The 17,452-nt window shown below is 38.9% G+C and overlaps 1 protein-coding gene across 2 annotated transcripts; it reads right to left on the bottom strand.

The window, feature by feature from the left end:
• Nucleotides 1-110: 110 nt before the first annotated feature.
• On the bottom strand, nucleotides 111-16,766 carry LOC129358939 (tripartite motif-containing protein 3-like). 2 transcript variants are annotated; one of them, XM_055028214.1, is made up of 13 exons: nucleotides 16,635-16,766; nucleotides 8,917-9,097; nucleotides 7,857-8,097; nucleotides 7,607-7,758; nucleotides 7,318-7,498; nucleotides 5,410-6,139; nucleotides 5,163-5,266; nucleotides 4,472-4,639; nucleotides 4,200-4,368; nucleotides 3,217-3,276; nucleotides 2,917-2,987; nucleotides 2,211-2,351; nucleotides 111-2,123 (listed from the first exon to the last, which is right to left on the bottom strand). In XM_055028214.1, the coding sequence occupies exons 2-13, from the start codon at nucleotides 9,060-9,062 to the stop codon at nucleotides 1,971-1,973; spliced, it is 2,316 nt and encodes a 771-aa protein (XP_054884189.1). In that variant the 5' UTR covers nucleotides 9,063-9,097; nucleotides 16,635-16,766; the 3' UTR covers nucleotides 111-1,970. The 2 variants fall into 2 exon arrangements, with proteins under 2 accessions (XP_054884189.1, XP_054884190.1); XM_055028215.1 differs by lacking the exon at nucleotides 3,217-3,276.
• Nucleotides 16,767-17,452: the final 686 nt, after the last annotated feature.

Consider the following 17,452-nt stretch of genomic DNA (forward strand, 5'->3'; position numbering starts at 1 on the left):
GGAACCTCACCCAGAAGTGTTTATATTTTATAGTACATTCTTATTACAAATTATGAAAAAATATATATTTATCTTTTGCCATTTGGATTTATTGCACCTTTAAACTTCAGTACAGTAAGGAATAAGTTTATTGTTCTAAAGGCAAAACAAACAGTCACATTCATTACTGTTGTTCAGTAAACCATGTGCTTTTATTACCAGTGCATATTCAAAGAGAAAACAAAAATATGGTTAAGGTGAAAAACCTGAAACACATTTAAAAAAAAAAAAAGTTAAAAAGGCGAGCATTCGACTCTAAAAAGACGTCACTGCTTCTGTTTGGCAACAGTTTAAACAGGTTAAGATTATTAAAAAAGAAAAAAATAATAAACATTAAACTAGTAATATTTGAACTCAGAAAGCACCAAAAAGTCAGTGCTTGGATGATGAATAGCGCTGTGGATAACTGAGTGGAACCAGGAGCCTGTCTTGACTACCTCCTTCCTCTCTGCTGCAGTACATCTGGCATTACAACAAATGAACAACAGGGGGAGCACTGGAAGCTACACCCTGAGCCACAACTCTTTACTTTTGAATTTGTGTTTGGCATCATGAAGGAAGGAACTAGAGCAGAAGACAGGTAGCTTATAAAATCATCATTCTGAGTGAAGTCTTAAGCATTGATGTGTTCACTAGCCAATCCATCTACTAAACAGCAATACACATAAATCATTTTTTATGAAATCACAAATATGTAAACATCTTAAAACAGAATTCAGATCCCATTTCTCAAATTTAAGTCATTTTAGTTGGCCAAATTGACATTTTTGTGCATAAAACATAAAAAAAAAAAATCTTAATGTCTCACTAACATTTGTATAAACTTTGAGGGCTCTCCTGAGATTTGTGCAGTGTTATTGCCAGATAGCACTGCTCAATTAAAAGGTATTAACTAGCTTATTAAAGGACATAATTTAAATTCAAACACTGAATGTGGATTTATTTCAAAGCAAATTCGCCACAGAAATAAGTGGCACATCTGCACAAATTTTGGACCTGTGAATTCTGCTTCAAGTGAAAAATCTCCATTAAACATTTAAGAAAAAAATAAACAAACAAAAAAAAAAAAGAAAAAATTAGAAAAATAATCTGTAAAGACAGGACTAATAGAAAATAAATTAGCATTTTACATCAGTTTCCCCTTTAAAACAGCTAGAAACGAACAAAAAACAAAAACAATTGTGCTGCTTAAATAAACATTTATATGACACTCATCTCTAATGCATGTGCTGTGGATGCGGTTCGAAAGCTCCTTCAACAGCTGCCGCACGTGTAAAAAGTCAGAGAATCCTTCATTGTTTACTGCGCTCTGAAAAGGCAAAAATCCTGCATGTTTCAAAATCAAACAGCACTTACATACAGAGTGATTTAATATACACAATGTACATTCATGTACAGTATATACAGTACATACAGCAAAACCAATGCACAGATGGTGGTATTCATGATAGATGGTGGTAAATGAGAAATGTTTATATTTCATTCCATTGCTAAAGAAGCAGAGCATCGTTCACTTCACTGTAAGCTTTTTAAGGTAAAAACAGCTAATGTGCACTATCCCGTTGCCTAGAAACTGAGGGGGGAAAAAAAGAAAGAAATTTCATGCATCCCGAAAGGTTTGAGCTGATTAAATATTTCAGTCTATATCTTAAAGTGTTACTGACAGCCTGGTTGAATAATATCACACAGCAATGCACATCCATAGATTTGTGTGACCATTTGTCCCGAGGATGCTACATTACTGAGCTTGAATAAAAAGGAGAATCAACCTTCAATACACATCGTAAAAGGTGAAACAAGTTGAGGGTTATATCTGAGAAATATGCTGATGTGCACATCAAAAGGCTGTACTGGAAATACCATTGCATCCTGTGGATTCCATTTGTTGTGTTGTCAGTGCTCCCAGTAGAAGAAATGGCCGTCTCGGGTCTCTACTGCAGGTAGCGGTAGACTTTAAAGCAGTGGTTCCCGGAGTCCGCCACCGCCACATGGCCGTCGGATGTTAGGGCCAAGCCCTGAGGGCCGTACAGCGGGTCAGCCGACGTGTTGATGTAGGAGAGGAAAGACCCTGAGCTGTCAAACACCTACAGCAAAGAGACCGCCCTTAAAACAAATATTCAACTGACATCATTTCCCCTTTTTGATTTTACAGTTTGTATTCTGAAGCAAACCTGGATGCGACTGTTGCCCCAGTCTGCAACAATGATGTTTCCATTGGCATCAACAGCCACGCCCGTTGGAGCGTTGAACTGGCCGTTCCCCTCACCATGGGAGCCAAATTTGAACAGGAACTCCCCATCAGCATTGTACACCTGACAGCAGGATTAAACGTGGAGAAGAAGAAGAAAAGAGAATCTGTGTTTTTTTTAATCAAAGGAAATATGCATACATAAGACAAATTCAGAAAGATACAAACATAATTTAAAAGAGTCCAACCATTCAAGTTAGGTAACTGCTTGACTAATGTTTTTATAAAGTACAACTTGAATACAAAAACAGAAAAACCCCTGCACCCCTTTCATAATTTTTGAACTATCCTAAAAAGCTGTTTGCATTCTGGAAAAATAACCCATTTCAATTAGTTTTTTTTTTTATTTTCATTTCTGATAAGAGGGATCAAACAGGCAGCAATAATTGTGTGTGTAAGAGAAGCTCTACAAAAAAAAAAATTTTCTGAAATATGCATCTGTCATGTTATTTATTCAGTCCAACGTGGACACAGAATTGTTTTTATTTTTTATGCATGTTCACAGACTCAATGTCAACTTTTAAGTTTTAGGTGAGGTTTGAAATGTCTTGCTGCTGAAATGTGCTATACAAATAAAATTTGATTTGATTTTGTGTGGCATCTACCATTCTGACATAAGAGCGCCTTACCTTGACTGAGTGGTTGTGAAAGTCTGTTACCACAATCTCATTTTTGTTGTTAACAGCCACAAAGTGAGGACCTGAAAACAGTACAGCAGACAAAAAGGGGAAAGAATAACTATGAGTCACCTGACGAACAACACACAAGAGGAAGTTCCACAGACTTTGTAAAACACAAAGAAGAGAGTCATCTCAAAGACAGCGGATGGTGTGAAACAGAAAAAAGATGTGACGTGACAGAGCTGATGAATGAACATTTAGAAGTTTGGGTTTTTTGCAGTTCAGACTGATGTGGAATTCATTACTTACTGAAAAGAGGGCCAGATTTACTAAGCTTTGATTCCAGTGCAATGTTTGCACCACTTTTCTCTAAAAGGAAAAAAAGAAGTGAGAAAGGAAATTTAAAGAACATGTGTCATCTTGAAATGCCCAATAGTTATCTTCCCAGCGTCTCAGCAAGGCACAAACGCAGCATACATGCTTTAGTACCTTTGAAATGTATGCCTCTTACTGGATCGGTTATGAGTTAGGAAAACAGAAAGCATAGGACTTACTAAATTATTTATACAACTTGAACTTTTCAATATAGTTGTTTGGGATTTTATGTGATAGGTCAACACAAAGCAGTGGATTTTACAAGGTGGAAAGAAAAAAAATTACAACTGCATGTCTTTAAGAGTACATCTCAAATAGAGACCAACTTTTTTGCCAATTTGTCTATAGGCTTGATGAAAATCCACCTGGGAAAATCAGTTTTCAAGTTTTGCCACAGATTGGTTCAATAAGGATAAATCCATTCTTATTCTGTTTGGTTAGTGTTGTTGTCGTGTGGGGAGGAAAACATTTGTCCCAGGTCTCAAGCCTTTTTTCTGAATTTTTTATGTTTTATGGATTTTACTTAGTTGAGTTTTAAGGGTTGAATTTGATTTTACATAGAATACAAACAACCATGAATACATTTTTCTTCTACTCCACAATTCTAAGCTACTTTGTGTTTGTCTTTCACATAAAATCCCAATAAAAAGTAGTAGTTAGAAGCTGTACTCAGGCAAATTTTGAAAACTTCAAGATGTATAAGCAGAATGTTGATATTTAGTTTAAAAATTAAACACGCAGAAATCTATTTAGACTCCAATCTTAAACAGCAGCATGCTGATCACTTAGGCACTTTTAATATGAAACTTTATAGACATGCGTAAATCTGGCCCATATCATGCAGCACCATTTGAAGTGCATTTCCTCCTGCAGTCATTTTTAAACAGTCACACTTTGCATATAACAGCAGAAAATACCTGCAAAGTGTCGCTCTGAGGTTCCTCTGGCTCCAAACTTTGTCACCAGCTTCCCATTTGATTGGAAGATGAAAACACAGCAGGCTTTGTTATCAACAGCGATTATGTGTCCATTTTTATCCACAGCCACACCTTTAGGTCCCATCAATCTCCCAGCACCGATTTTACTCTGCGGATGGGTGAGTCAAAGAAATATTTTTATCACTTCACTTGTATTATTCACTCAAGTGGATAAAAATTAAAAAGAAATATGGCTATCAAACACTGCTCACCTTAAACTTCCCGTCCGAGGAGAAAATGCTAATCCATCTGTTGTCATAGTCGGCCACTATTATGTCTCCGTTCATGTCCACCGTTACTCCCGTGGGACGTTGCAGTTGTCCCGGAGATCGACCTCGCACGCCGAACCTCATTTTAAACTGGCCATCATTGGAGAATACCTAGACGAATAAAAATATAACTCAGGGTTTCTGCAGGGACTGCAGGGGTTGGAGACAAAAGTGAGTCAGTGGCGAAGACGAACGTCATCATGCCAACCGACAATAAATTTACTGAAGATCGACACAAAAAAGCAAGCTAGCTCACTAGCAAGGTTAGCACCTAGCGTCTATCTTCTGTCATAAAACGCAATGATGTCTGTGCACAATTTTTTTCTGTTTTTTTGACAGAAAGTCTCGCAAGAAAAAACAAAAATGCAACTAAAGACAGAATATGAGAGAACTTCTCAACAACAAATTTTGAGACTTAGAATTAATATATGTAAAGCCAAATATTTCAGACATTTCAAAGTCTTACTTTTAAATGCATAGATTTAAGACTTTTTAAGGATATGCAGACATAGAGAATGATGTGGAGGATGTTGGAGTGAGCACCGGCCACAATAAAACGTGAAGTTCGCTTCACAAGTTGTAACTGGGGGTAGGAGCGCAGCATAACTATTTCAGGATTACAGTAAAGAATGACCTGTATGCACTGGTTGTTGCTGTCTGCCACCACGATGCGGCCATTACTGGAGGCTGAGATGCCCTGAAGATTTGTGAACTCTCCTTTGTCGCGCCCTCTTGTCCCTGCCATGAGAACAAAACCTTGGGTTATTTATGCACACTTCAAGCTGTACATTTCCATTCAGCTGGATGATGCTCAGATTACACAAATATGTTCATATGTGTAAACCATCATGCAACAACAGAGCTAACCATTTTCCACCCACCAACTCTGTAGATCAGCTCATCCTCTATCGGGTTCTCCTTTTTCTTGGTGGTGCTATACATGCTGGAGGGCCTGCGTACAGCCTTCTGACGGACATGGCCCCCTCCTCCGCTCGGGGACTTCACTCTTCTCTTCACATCCTCTGGCGACTGCAGGACATCTGACGGTTTGACGGCCCGGAGGCGGAACGGACTCCCCCTCACAGGCTGTTCATATAGCAGCAGAGAGAAGGTGAATTCTCCCTCAGAGCGGAGGGAATACCCAACCTCGTAGGTGCCATTTTTGTTGTCCACCACCTCAGCTTCAGTGCAAACTCCATCTGCAGAAACTATTTCTGCCTTCAGAACAGCATTCCCAGATTTCACCAGTTCTCCATCCTTGTCTTTGGTCGTGACCGTAATGGTGGTGTGCTGGCCGACTACTGCGTGTCGCAAGCCTTCGCCAGTGGCGACGCTTGTATGGCCCACGGCCCCCGTTGTGATGAGGACCCCCAGGTTCTGAATAGAACGTCTCAGTCCGTCCGTCTCTACCTGGCATTCCAGATGTCCATTTTCATGAGGATGCTCAGGGAAGCTGTGTCTCGCCAGAGCGCTGACCCGCTCGCCCATTTGCTTCTGAACCAGAAGGATCTCGGTGGCGCTGCCATGGCTAAGAGCATGTTCTGTGAAGCTGCAGCTGCTCTCAATGTTCTCTTTGCCCTGAAGCAAAGACGTCAGCTGGGTTTGAAGCACCTAAAGATGAATCCACATGGACACATTTTAACACATAAGCCCATACAGTGCCCAGGATATGTTTTCAAACTACCAACTTCAATTGATTTCGATGGGATTTTATCTTAGAAAAAAACAAATTAAACAGTGATTTTCTAGTTACCTTGATTTCTTATTACTGCTTAAAAATATCTTTAATGATTACTTGGTTTTAAAAGCAACAGTGTAAAATTATACATTACTTTATTAGTTGCTTTTAGTAGCTGCCAATCTTTGTCACCTCAACACAGAAATGACAACCAGGGTTTTAAAGGTAACATTTTCTCTACTATACTGGTGGTGGGAGACCTCCTGCCCTTTGAATCACATCTGCCTGGTTTTGCACCACCTAGTGAAACTTGCTTTGTCAGCTTGAGTGTGCTGTGCTGTGACATCAGATCAGATGTATTTTTAGTAATGTGTTAGATCCTTTTTTTCATAATGAGTAATCTAAGGAGTAAGGACGTGACTGGATAGAATCAACACAAAGCAGAAGATATTTTAAAATTTTAAAATGATGCATGCATTTTTACATATAAGAAACATTTGAAAAATATGGCATATTCAGCCTTCTTCTATCCAATACCCCCAAATAAAAACCAATTATGGTAAATCTAAACTGGCACGCCAGGTAAGAAAACAGCTAAGTAGACAAACATACAAGAATAATGTGGTAACTATGTAGGAGCTGTGGAGGTATATAGCTCAGGTTGAGGGACGGCCATTTCTTGTGCAACCCATAAAGATTTTCTTTATGCAAGAATGTCTAAAAGAAAGCTGATCAGAATAAATGAGATTCTAAGACATAAACTCCTGAACCCATGTTCAATTTAATCCAACTGAGCTATGTTGCAAAAAAAAAAAATGAGCAAAACTTTCAGCTTGAAAAAGTATGACAGACTCTTGGCAGCTGAATGAGACTCTTTAGACGTTTACTTAGCTCTTTTTCGTTCTACTTAGCAATTCTGTGCAACTATAAATTCGTCCCAAAATACCCCAATGTTGCTAATGTGACAAAATCAGGAAAAAAAAATCAAGTGGTGCGAAAACTTCTGAAAAATGCTGTAGTAGGGCACGTATTTCTTGAGTTAATGTGCTTAAAATTACAACATATCTGTCTTCTGGCTTGACGCAAATCACACTAATCATAGCTCTCTGACCTTCTGCTTGGTGCTGCAGATGTTTTCCACCTCTGTAATGAGAGCAGTCTTGCGTTGGTGCAATGCCTTCTCAAGATCGTCAAAAGTATTACTGATATCAGTGACTGCCTCGTTTTTCCTCTCCGTTAGCTGCTTGGAGATGTCGCTGACCAGCCCGATGGCAGCGGTCAGCTGAGGTAATCTTCCAGAAAAAAAAGGTGAGCACAAGTTAAACATTTTCTGACAAAGTATTTCTTAATTCTGAAGTAAATCTTTAACTTGTGATATATCAAATCTCTTAAAATCCTACCTGTTGCGCACAGTGTCCAACTGATTTTTAAGAACCGACTTATGCTGCTCCAGCACATCCCTCAGAGGAACGGTCACATGTTCCCTGTGTTCCCCCTCTGTGCACTCCAGACACATGGCTGTCTCACATGATTCACAGTAAAACTCCATTACCTACAGGGGGAGCAATAGACAAAATAGCAACAAGTTCCTCAAAGCCAATTTTACAAAAGTGGAAAAGTTCTGTTTTGGTCATTTTTATTGGGGTTTACCTTTCCTTCATGGTTGGGACAAGAAAGGGGTTGACAGGTCGAGGCTGCGTTGACTGACTCCAGTACGTTACACGCCTCGGCTCGACTGCATTCTGTGTCTCGCTGTAACACTTCCATTAGGTTTGTGATGAAGAAGTTGTTCTGAAGGGCCGCCACGCCCTTCTCTGGTAAGATAGACGTCTGTCTGCATACTGGACAGGACAGTGTCAAAGACTGGGGAGGGATGTAGTTCTGTAGACATCTACAAGAAAAACAAAGACAGGAGGGACACTCAGACATGAATCATTGTTACTATTGTTTTTACTAATCTCAGAAGCTCAGCAATAAGCCATAAGATAGTCATCTAGAGAACAAAGTTTTATCTGTTAATCTTCAATGACAAAAACTGTTCACTGTGAACAACAGGTTTTAAATATTCTGCAAAAGACAGACTGGAAGGAAAAGCATAAAGGAGGAGAGAAAGCATGGGAAAACAGAAGGACACAAATATAAGAAGGTAGGGCAACAAGTAAGGTAAAGACACAGGTAAGAAACTAACAACAGAAAAAGAAAAATGTGAAAAGGAAGGAAAGGCAGAGGAAGAAAAGATGGTAGGCAAAAGCAGGATGCAAACAAAATAAATTTAGAAAAAAGGGACGGAAAGGTACGAAAGAATGAAGGAAAAGAGGAAGAACATTGGAAAAAAATAAATCAGAAAAAAGGTAGGGGCAATATCAATGAAAGAGGGAAGAAAAGAAAGAAGGATACAAAGAAGAAAATTTAAAAAGGAAAGAAGGGAGAAAAGTAGGAGAAAGAAGCACAAAAGCAAGGTAAGAAGGAGGACAAAAAAGAAAACAAAAACAAGAAAGAAACAAAGGAAAAAGTTAAACAAGGAAGGACAGAAGGAAGGAAAAGAAAAAGGACATTGGAAAAAGCAAAAAACAAAAATCAGAGACAGAAAGATGGAAGAAAAGAAGAAAAGGATCCTTGAATATAAAATGTTCCTGCTGTCATATTAATCACAGTTTACCAGTCACTACAACATAAAGGTAAAATCGTATCTGGGTGACAGAGATCTTACTTCTCACAGAACGTATGCAGGCAAGGCAGAACCTTGGGGTTGTGATACCGATCCAAACAGATGCTGCAGACCAAGAACTGCTTGTCTATCTGCCTGACAACGGGACTGGTGCTGCCGGTCTCACGCTTAGCCATGATGAGTGACATTCAAAGGTGGAGGGGCTGAGGGGAAACCACTTAACCTGCATACACAGAGGAAGAAACAGAGGAAATGTTAAGAAAAACCGTGAGGAAACATTCATACTGGGTGAGGAGGGAGTGCTTGCTTCAACAAACCGATGAGGAAGTGACTCATGGTTATGCTGGGATTATAAATCCTCCCTTAAATACTGTACCAGCTGGCACTGTATGCTCCTCCTCTCTGAACAAACCGACAGACATTTAAGACTTTCAGTCAAAAGGTCATTTGACTAGCAATGTGAAAAATTCAAAAAAATCGAAAGCATAAAAAAATGCATGTGATTTAAACCACAGAGCACAACAATGACTTCATACTGGTCTGCACAAATATGTTATGTAAAATTGTTACAATGCATCTCATGTTTGATTCCTGGTAATAATTTGCCATATGCTGTGCCAGTTTTATTATTTATATGAAGTTCAGATAAGAGGATGTCACGCTAGGTCTCTGCTCGGATGAAACCGTATCACTGGGCCAAGCACAGATTAACTCTGCATGTCTATGATGTGTAGTACATCTGTCATGTTGTACACAAGCATCACAAGGGATTAAATCCAATCTGAAAACATACTGCTGTATCGTGGACACCAGTGAGAACAGTTATGAAAGCATCAATCTATATTCACATCTGAATCAGATTTCAGGTCACAAGTTTGAGAGAAAAAGCGAAGAAAAATGGAAATCAGGAACTACTTCCTCCCCCCATCCTCTGTTTTTCTTTAATATTAGTAGGACACGTCTCACTTTATTAGACTAATGAAAGAAGAACAGTTTGGTAATTGTCCCACTCCTGATCTTTACTCATAGAAATACTCAAGATGACCAAAAACATTTAAAAAAAACAAAAGAACAACAAGCAGTTTTAGCTTTTTTAGTTCCCACACTATCCAATTTTTTTTAATCAAACTCAAAATGTCCTAATACATAAGAAACCATAAGGATTAAACTCATCTGAACAAATACAAGTAATGTCAATATTAGAATGAACTATCCATTATAAAATGATCATGGTTGACTTAATGCAAGAACATTATAAATGAAAACTAGACCCAAATGATATTTTGTTGTTACTTGTATTACTAAAAATAAAACATGAAATTTCTCCATCTGACAAAAAATAAGTTAATGGTAGAGAATGTAAAAAAAATATGACATTGTAAGAATATCACCAAAAAGTCTTTATTAATATTTTTTATTAATCTCTCTTTTCCATTATCATCATGTGCCAACCACTTTCTCTGAGGTTTATGAGCTCGGTCACTAGGATCGATGTCAGATATGGACCTGAATGATAGTGAAGATCCAGTTCAATTGGCTAAATGCGTTACTGAGAAGCAGAGTCTTCATGCATGGCAACTAAAATATAACAGGTTTCCAGATTTAAAGTCCAAGAAGTCATGTGTGACATTGCACACAATGCAAAAATGAAATGAGGTAAAAACTGCAGCGTTAAAGGAAATGAATAGAACAAGCCCATCCTGCTTACTGCGGTGCAACAGGATGAGTGTGAATCCATGACCTCACTCCATATTAGTTTCAATCTGATTTCTTGGTCAAATTTAAGTTGACGATTGTTTACTTGACATCCCTGAATATTTCATTTGGCTCATATCCAAGCAGAAAGTTCAAGCTTGGTACACTTTTCCATCAAATGCATACGATCTTTTTCTTTGAGAGTAAAAAAAAGGAAGTTTAAAAAAAAAAAAAAAAACTCCCCAAATTCCTTTCAGTTCCTTCCCCTGACTCAAAGCAGGCTGAGTTCAGGAACCACCTGTCTGTCTGCCGCGTTGACGGGGAGAAGCTCTGTGAACTGCGCAGCCTGTCTCACTCCAGCAAGCGGGCCTCAAATGCAGCTGTTCCTCCCTGCAGCAAAGGCAAAAGGAGCCTCCAACAATGGCAGCAGCTCTGCTCACAGCTACGCTTCATACTTCATGTTTCATCATTGCCATATTTTTCCCTCAGTTATATAAATGCACTCAGAATCAGAAGGCTTCATCTTGGCCACAGACATCTTGCAACTGGAGGATTTTCTCAGGCACACAGACTCGATTGTTTCTGCTTCCCAAGTGATTAGAAGCAGAGTCCCTTTCACTGTCCACACAACAAGACCTCGCCCAACCCTGTAAGACCCCCCTTTCCTTATCTCCCCTAGAAGACCTACCCTCCCTGTGCTGTTTTCCCTGCAGCATGGACAGTGACATCAGGAGGAAGCTTGATGAGCCAAAGCCCTTCTGGCTCCTCCCCTCCCCCCCCACCGACTGCGACCATCTCCCCCACCTTCTCTTCCCTTCCTTCACTGCTCCTCGGTTCTCTCAGCAGCCCTTCTTGGCTCAGTTCCTCCCACTCGCCTCACCACAGAAAGATCATCTTTCTTTAAAAACAGTCTCTATCTGACAGAAGGCCTTAGATGGTCCCAGTGTACTAAAAAAAAAGCTAAATAGAAAATGTGAAACTAAAAATCAGTGCAATTGATTACATTTACAATCATTGTTCTAAGAGAGCTAGTTAATGGCATTTCCAGATATATCAAAAGGGACACCAAAACAAAAAACTAGAGTCATAGTACTAGCAACCTGGTTTTATAGACAACAAATGTGTATACAGACCTACTTCATTACTTCAAATGCAAATTGATGTAGGAGCTCTATTAGCATGCACAGAAGGCAAATGTTTGCCAATTCAGCTGTTTGGATTTAAAGTATTGTTTGGCACTCTCTCCCTGTATTTACAGTTAAGTGGCTTAACGCCCTCCTGCAGGGGTCAGGTCCTGTCTGCCATCTGGATTACTGGGTCTAACACAAACAGATGACACCATTTAGTTCATTCAGCTTAAACTGGGAAGAAGATGTTAAACACACTATGGTTCTCCTCAAACCAGATGAAGTAAAGATACGCTCAAAAGTTGGAATCTAGGGTGGTTTTGTGTGCGAAATAAATTGTTTGTGTACTTAACACAATTTTATTGAAACAGGTTTCTATCAGCTCTATAAAAATTATTCCATAATCACAGAAAACAGGGAGGTCAGCCCAATGTGGCTGGATCAGTTTTGTCAGGTTGGACATGTACTGTCTGTAGTACATCAACTACTAAAACTAAAACAAGCCTTATCCCTTTGTATACTACACTACATAACATGCCTGCCATTTTTAAAGGTAAATAATTAATTTTTAATTGCATTTATCTTATTTTGAGATTACCACCATGTGATAGGAAAACCATACTGCAATTGAGGTAATTCATAAAAACATCCAAATTACTTTTATTCAAAAATTACAATTACCACCAACAACACTACATCTATTAAAGAAACCATGATGTTACATGCATTTGTTATTTTGATGCATGGAATTAAGCAAAACACATAAAACTATCACAAATGAAAACAAGGTTGTAAGTGTATATTGTGTAGATTGTTGTAGCCTATACTGTGTTTAGAGAAGAAAAGCTGTGTTTGAAAGGCTCTGACTGTATGTAGTAGATGTGAAAAAGAGTTTCAAACATTAAAATAGAGAAATATACAATAAAATCTATGTACTTTCATTGAAAACTGCTTCCTGACCAGCCTCTATTCTATTAACAGTATGAAGGAATGGTGGCTCTCTTTTAGTTTTCACAAGTAATTGTGTTCTTCTAGACCCGACATAAGTCAAATAAATTTGTGTGTAAGAAAACCATGGAAGCCATATGTTTTCTACAATTACATTCAATGAGTAGTAATGTGTCATAATAAAGAATGGGGAATAGCTGGCTAGAAAGATAGAGCTAGAATGATGGCTAGCTACCCAATTTTTAGTTATGGGCCTGGCACTTTTATGTTTTATGTGTAAAAGAAATTACTAACATCGGTGGACTCTGATCTTTTTCGCATTCCTAATAAATATTTTAACAATTTACTACTTCCGTGTGAGACTACGAGCACAATGGTAAGGATATTTATCCTTGTTGTTGTGTTGCACAGCAGAATAAAAACCTGGGACAGTTTGTTTCAGCTGTCAGCTTTGTACTGGTCAAGCAAACTTTGCCAAAAGTCTCACTGACCTGAAATCAGAAGTGTTGGCCCTCTGTGATATGCTGTCAAGATGAGGGTTTAAAAATAGACTGCAGTTTATGTTTCAACCACTTGCTCCCATGTCTTCATGCAGTAATTGTTCCTGCAGTCTGCTTGGGTAGTTTCTAGGTATAAAGAAGGCTGTAGTGCATTACACAGCTAGTCAGGCAGATTAAAGTGGGAAATGCAGCTCAGGAAGTGCTCTCTATATTACCTAAAGTCCCTTGTCAGCAGTAATGCTCCAACTATTTTGTTTGAGCTTTAAATCCCAATGTTTTAAAGCAAAGTATTCACCAAGCCGTAAATCCAGAAACAGGGAACCTCATTTAAACGCAGCTCCAGCATAATGACTGCATTGTTTCATTTGTGATGTCGACAACAATCCAGGGAACAGGAATTGTTGGTGACGTTGGAGAGTTGCCCACCATTTTTTTCTTCTTCTTCCTTTTTTTTTTTTTAAAAAAAGAGATGGCTGAGAGTGCATCAGGGGTGCCAAAGCTCCATGATGACTCATCAGTCATTATCCACACAACACACAGTAACTTGGACAAAAACTAAGTAGCCCTGCTCCTTCCGCTTGGCTGCACCAGCTGAAGGAATCTGTCTGAATACATCAGTCTCTGTCAGAAAGGCCATGAGCATGAACTTCAGTATGAATGTTAGTTTTTCATTAAATGGAAGAAAACAACCTTGGGTGTGACAGGTCAAGGTCTCAAGACTATGCAAAACTATAGACTTCTCTTTGTCAAATTATTTTTAAAGAAATCAATTTGAAAAAACTGAGCACAGAGTTTTTATTCACTAGCTGTGAGGACATCGAATGTGTTATACATTTAAATTAGTTCAATGCTGCTCATTTATTCTAAATATTAACTTTAAATTTTACATTCTAAGTAATCTTCGCTGTAAGGTTGAAAAATTGTAACAGCCTCTGAGTGGAGATATGACAAAGTGACAGCTTCACATCGGCAAATATCACTCCATGCTACCCCACTATAAACAGTGACAGAAAACAATGCGGCATGCTGGCCAAGCGTCTGCAGGCACAACATGCACCGAAGACTCTAGAAAAGGTCAATCAATCCATTAGCAGTTACTGCAACCCTCATACAGAACTATTGTGGGTCCTCTGATTGTGAGTCACATTTCAGTGGTTATAACATATTATCTTGTCCTGTGGAAACAAAATGACAATTGCTTTCCAAAATATTCAATTATAGAGGATCAGTGTGTGAAATGGAAGAAAATATAATTTAAACTTTTGGATAAATGACTTCAATGGCTGCATGATAATAGAATGTTCAAAATCAGGGATGAAGAAATTAAAGATTTATCTGAAAATATGTTTGCTGGATGGTGTGGCAAAGCTAAAATTTATTGACCCAAAGTGAGAGGCACATTTTACATAGCCTTATTATTCTTGATTCTAGTCTGTAAGACTAACTCTGGCATATTTTGTAATGCGCGTTGTCATTTTTAAATTAACTCACGCTGCCACAAATTACAGAATTACTATAAAATAAGTGCATGTTAAAATGATTTAGACAGGCAAAACTGATTTTCATCAGGATAAAAACATTAAATTCTGACTTGATTACCTTTAAATGTTAAATCCACAGGCACATTTATGTATTGTCTCCTTTGTTGTTACACACTCATTTTATTGAAATCAAGATGGCGACTTGGCTCTTGCAAGGAAAACCCAATATGTGTGTGCACGTGTGTATGTATGTACACAAGCACATAGATGTTTGTATTCATCCATCCATTGATGGATGGATGAAGTCCAGTTAAACTGCAAGGAAGTTCAATCAAGGATTTATGAGTTATATAAGAAACAATGAGCATCTTAAAGGTCCTCAGTTGTGTCTCAAAGCTATTAAAATCCTCAACCATGGTTCAAAAGTAATTTAATTACATTGCAGAGAAAGTGCTGGAGTGACCAGTGTTTTCTCTGATCACAGAGCATAATGTGACACAGCGGCGCCCCTCCCCCACCTGTTGCTACCCCTCATCACTGAACTTCCTGAAAGAAGGCTTTTCCTCACTTACAAGAAATACTAAGTGACATATTTAGAACCATGACTAACTTTCAAAAAATGACAAATCTAAGTTATGTTATAAAACATAAAATAGCACCACTCATATTACTGCAATCATTGTACAGACACATTTATGTATTGTCTCCTTTGTTGTGACACACAGCACTCATATTACTGCTGCATTGCTTTAAAACTACATTGGATAATTTTTTTGACTGCAGCTGTACCGTAACACACAATCTACCTGCAATCAACCTGCTAATTTTGATGTGTGTTTGTTTGCGTGTCACTCTGCAAAGAACAAAAGATGATAATAATCTGAAATTCTACATTACATTATAAAGTATATATAATCAAAAAAGAAAAAAAAACATGTTTTAAAGATATTATGAAACAATTTTCTGACTGAAAGTTTTTTTTTTTTTTTTGTTTTTTGTTTTTTGGATTTACTCAGTAAGTAGTCCATGATTGTTCTTTCTTTTTTATTGCCACATGATCAAATCTGGGTTCAAATGTCATCCTGTATCTGGCCAAACTGGACATAAAATTTTAAATCCATTTCAGACGATGCATTGCTATCAATCCTTTTAAGATCGTCAAGTTGAGTATGAAAACTAAGAGGAATCTCAATCCCTGTCACAGACATGGGGACAACTGCTGAGCATCTGCCCTCTGGCGCAGCATCCAGGACCGTCTGGTAACCTCTCAGGGAATGCAACCAGAGAGGAAGGGGGGGGTGGAAAAAATAAGTAAATACATCATCTCAACACCTCTATAATCTACTCTCATTGAAGTAACGACATCAAGTGATAATGATTTCTAATCAGCTCACTGTTGAGGCCAGAGGTGCAAGACTGATGCCTCCCTCTCAGAGCTGTTGCTGCAGTGCAATCGCACAAGTACTCATGGGCTGACTTATTTATACGAGCCTCCCCAGCTTCCCAGCTGCAAAACTCTATACAAATTCAGCTCAGACATGCAATCAAAGATGCCCCTAATCCTCGAAACAAAAGCGCATGTATGGCTGATTGCAGAGCCCAGCCCTCAGACTGCAGCAGAGATGCCCACCTGCCACAGAGCCCAGCCGGCAGCCAGCTCAGAGCCAAAATGGAGAACTGAGTGGGCTGCTGGAGGAAGCAGCAAAGAATTAGAGCACAGCAGAATATTTTTTTATGCATGCACAGCTGAAATAAAAACCTTCAACGCATTCCCGCTGTTAGATAACCAAGAGAACATATATTATAGGAAAGAACGCCACATTACCACAAATAAAGAGCCCCTCTGTGATTTATCAGTGCACAGCAGCTGCTTGAGAAAGGCCAATCAATTATTCATCTGCTTCCTCCCTCCCTGGTCATTGCATTATGGAGGAGTCCAAACAAGATGACAAAGCAGAAACGCCATCCCGCAAAAAACAAATGACAAGCCCAGATTGGATTGTACTCACATACACTCCCGAGCAGGAGAAACCGGAGGGTCAGCACTGCAGGCGGTGGAGAAAGATTCCCATTGTCAGGTCTCCTCAATTCTCAACAGAACGCACAGACGGGGCGACATAAAGGAAAGGGCAGGGTCTGTCTGGGAGAAGACGGGGACAGTAAAGAAGAGGACGCGGGAAAGGAGGAGAGAGTGGGGCGTGGATTACAGGCAGCATTGGTCAAATCGCCAGAGGAGGAGTTGAACCAGCCAATAGAAGAATGAGGGGGCGGGGGATATGGAAATGAGCTGACATCTCAGGCTCTGACTAAAAGGAAGAAGCCTGTCTGGTGCAAAGGGGCTTGGCTTTCTTAGCAACCACCCATTGCCCTTAAAAGGACAAAGGATGCAGTTTGTTGCAATGAAAATTCACATCGCTTGTATGCAAAGTGTTGTTAGACTGTGAATGCAAAATGAATGTAGATCTCGATAAAACAGTTCTGTACCTACTTCAGAGTTTCATTTTACTCTGTTCTCCATAGAGCGATTTAAAAAACAAAACAAAACAAAACAAAAAAAAAACAATAAAAGGGAAATAGTCAAATATGATGTCAGTGAGAGTCAACGCCATGGGCGGATGTAAGAGGATGGGGGCCTGTGGGTTGGTAGAGGAAGGGGGTGGAGAGGGGCCACATAAATTCACATCCACAAAGACATTGTGAAACTGGCCTGTCTTTCCATATGATCTTCTATGGACGATATAATGTATGAATTTAAGACAGCAAATTAAAAATTTTAATTCACTTAAGTAATTATCTATATATGTTGTTGATTTCATTCCCTGGGGCA

The sequence above is a fragment of the Poeciliopsis prolifica genome, unplaced genomic scaffold (assembly GCF_027474105.1).
Source record: "Poeciliopsis prolifica strain line A6 unplaced genomic scaffold, Auburn_PproV2 SCAFFOLD004, whole genome shotgun sequence".
NCBI classification, from domain to species: domain Eukaryota; kingdom Metazoa; phylum Chordata; class Actinopteri; order Cyprinodontiformes; family Poeciliidae; genus Poeciliopsis; species Poeciliopsis prolifica.

What these genes read in the sequence shown, in the direction of transcription:
- LOC129358939 (XM_055028214.1), bottom strand. Translation starts at nt 9,062, where the DNA reads ATGTCACTCATCATGGCTAAGCGTGAGACCGGCAGCACCAGTCCCGTT. An exon ending in GTCCCAACCATGAAGGAAAG is followed by an intron (nt 7,759 to 7,856) that starts GTAAACCCCAAT and finishes CTCCCCCTGTAG; the next exon opens with GTAATGGAGTTTTACTGTGA. An exon ending in TTCACAACCACTCAGTCAAG is followed by an intron (nt 2,352 to 2,916) that starts GTAAGGCGCTCT and finishes TCCTGCTGTCAG; the next exon opens with GTGTACAATGCTGATGGGGA.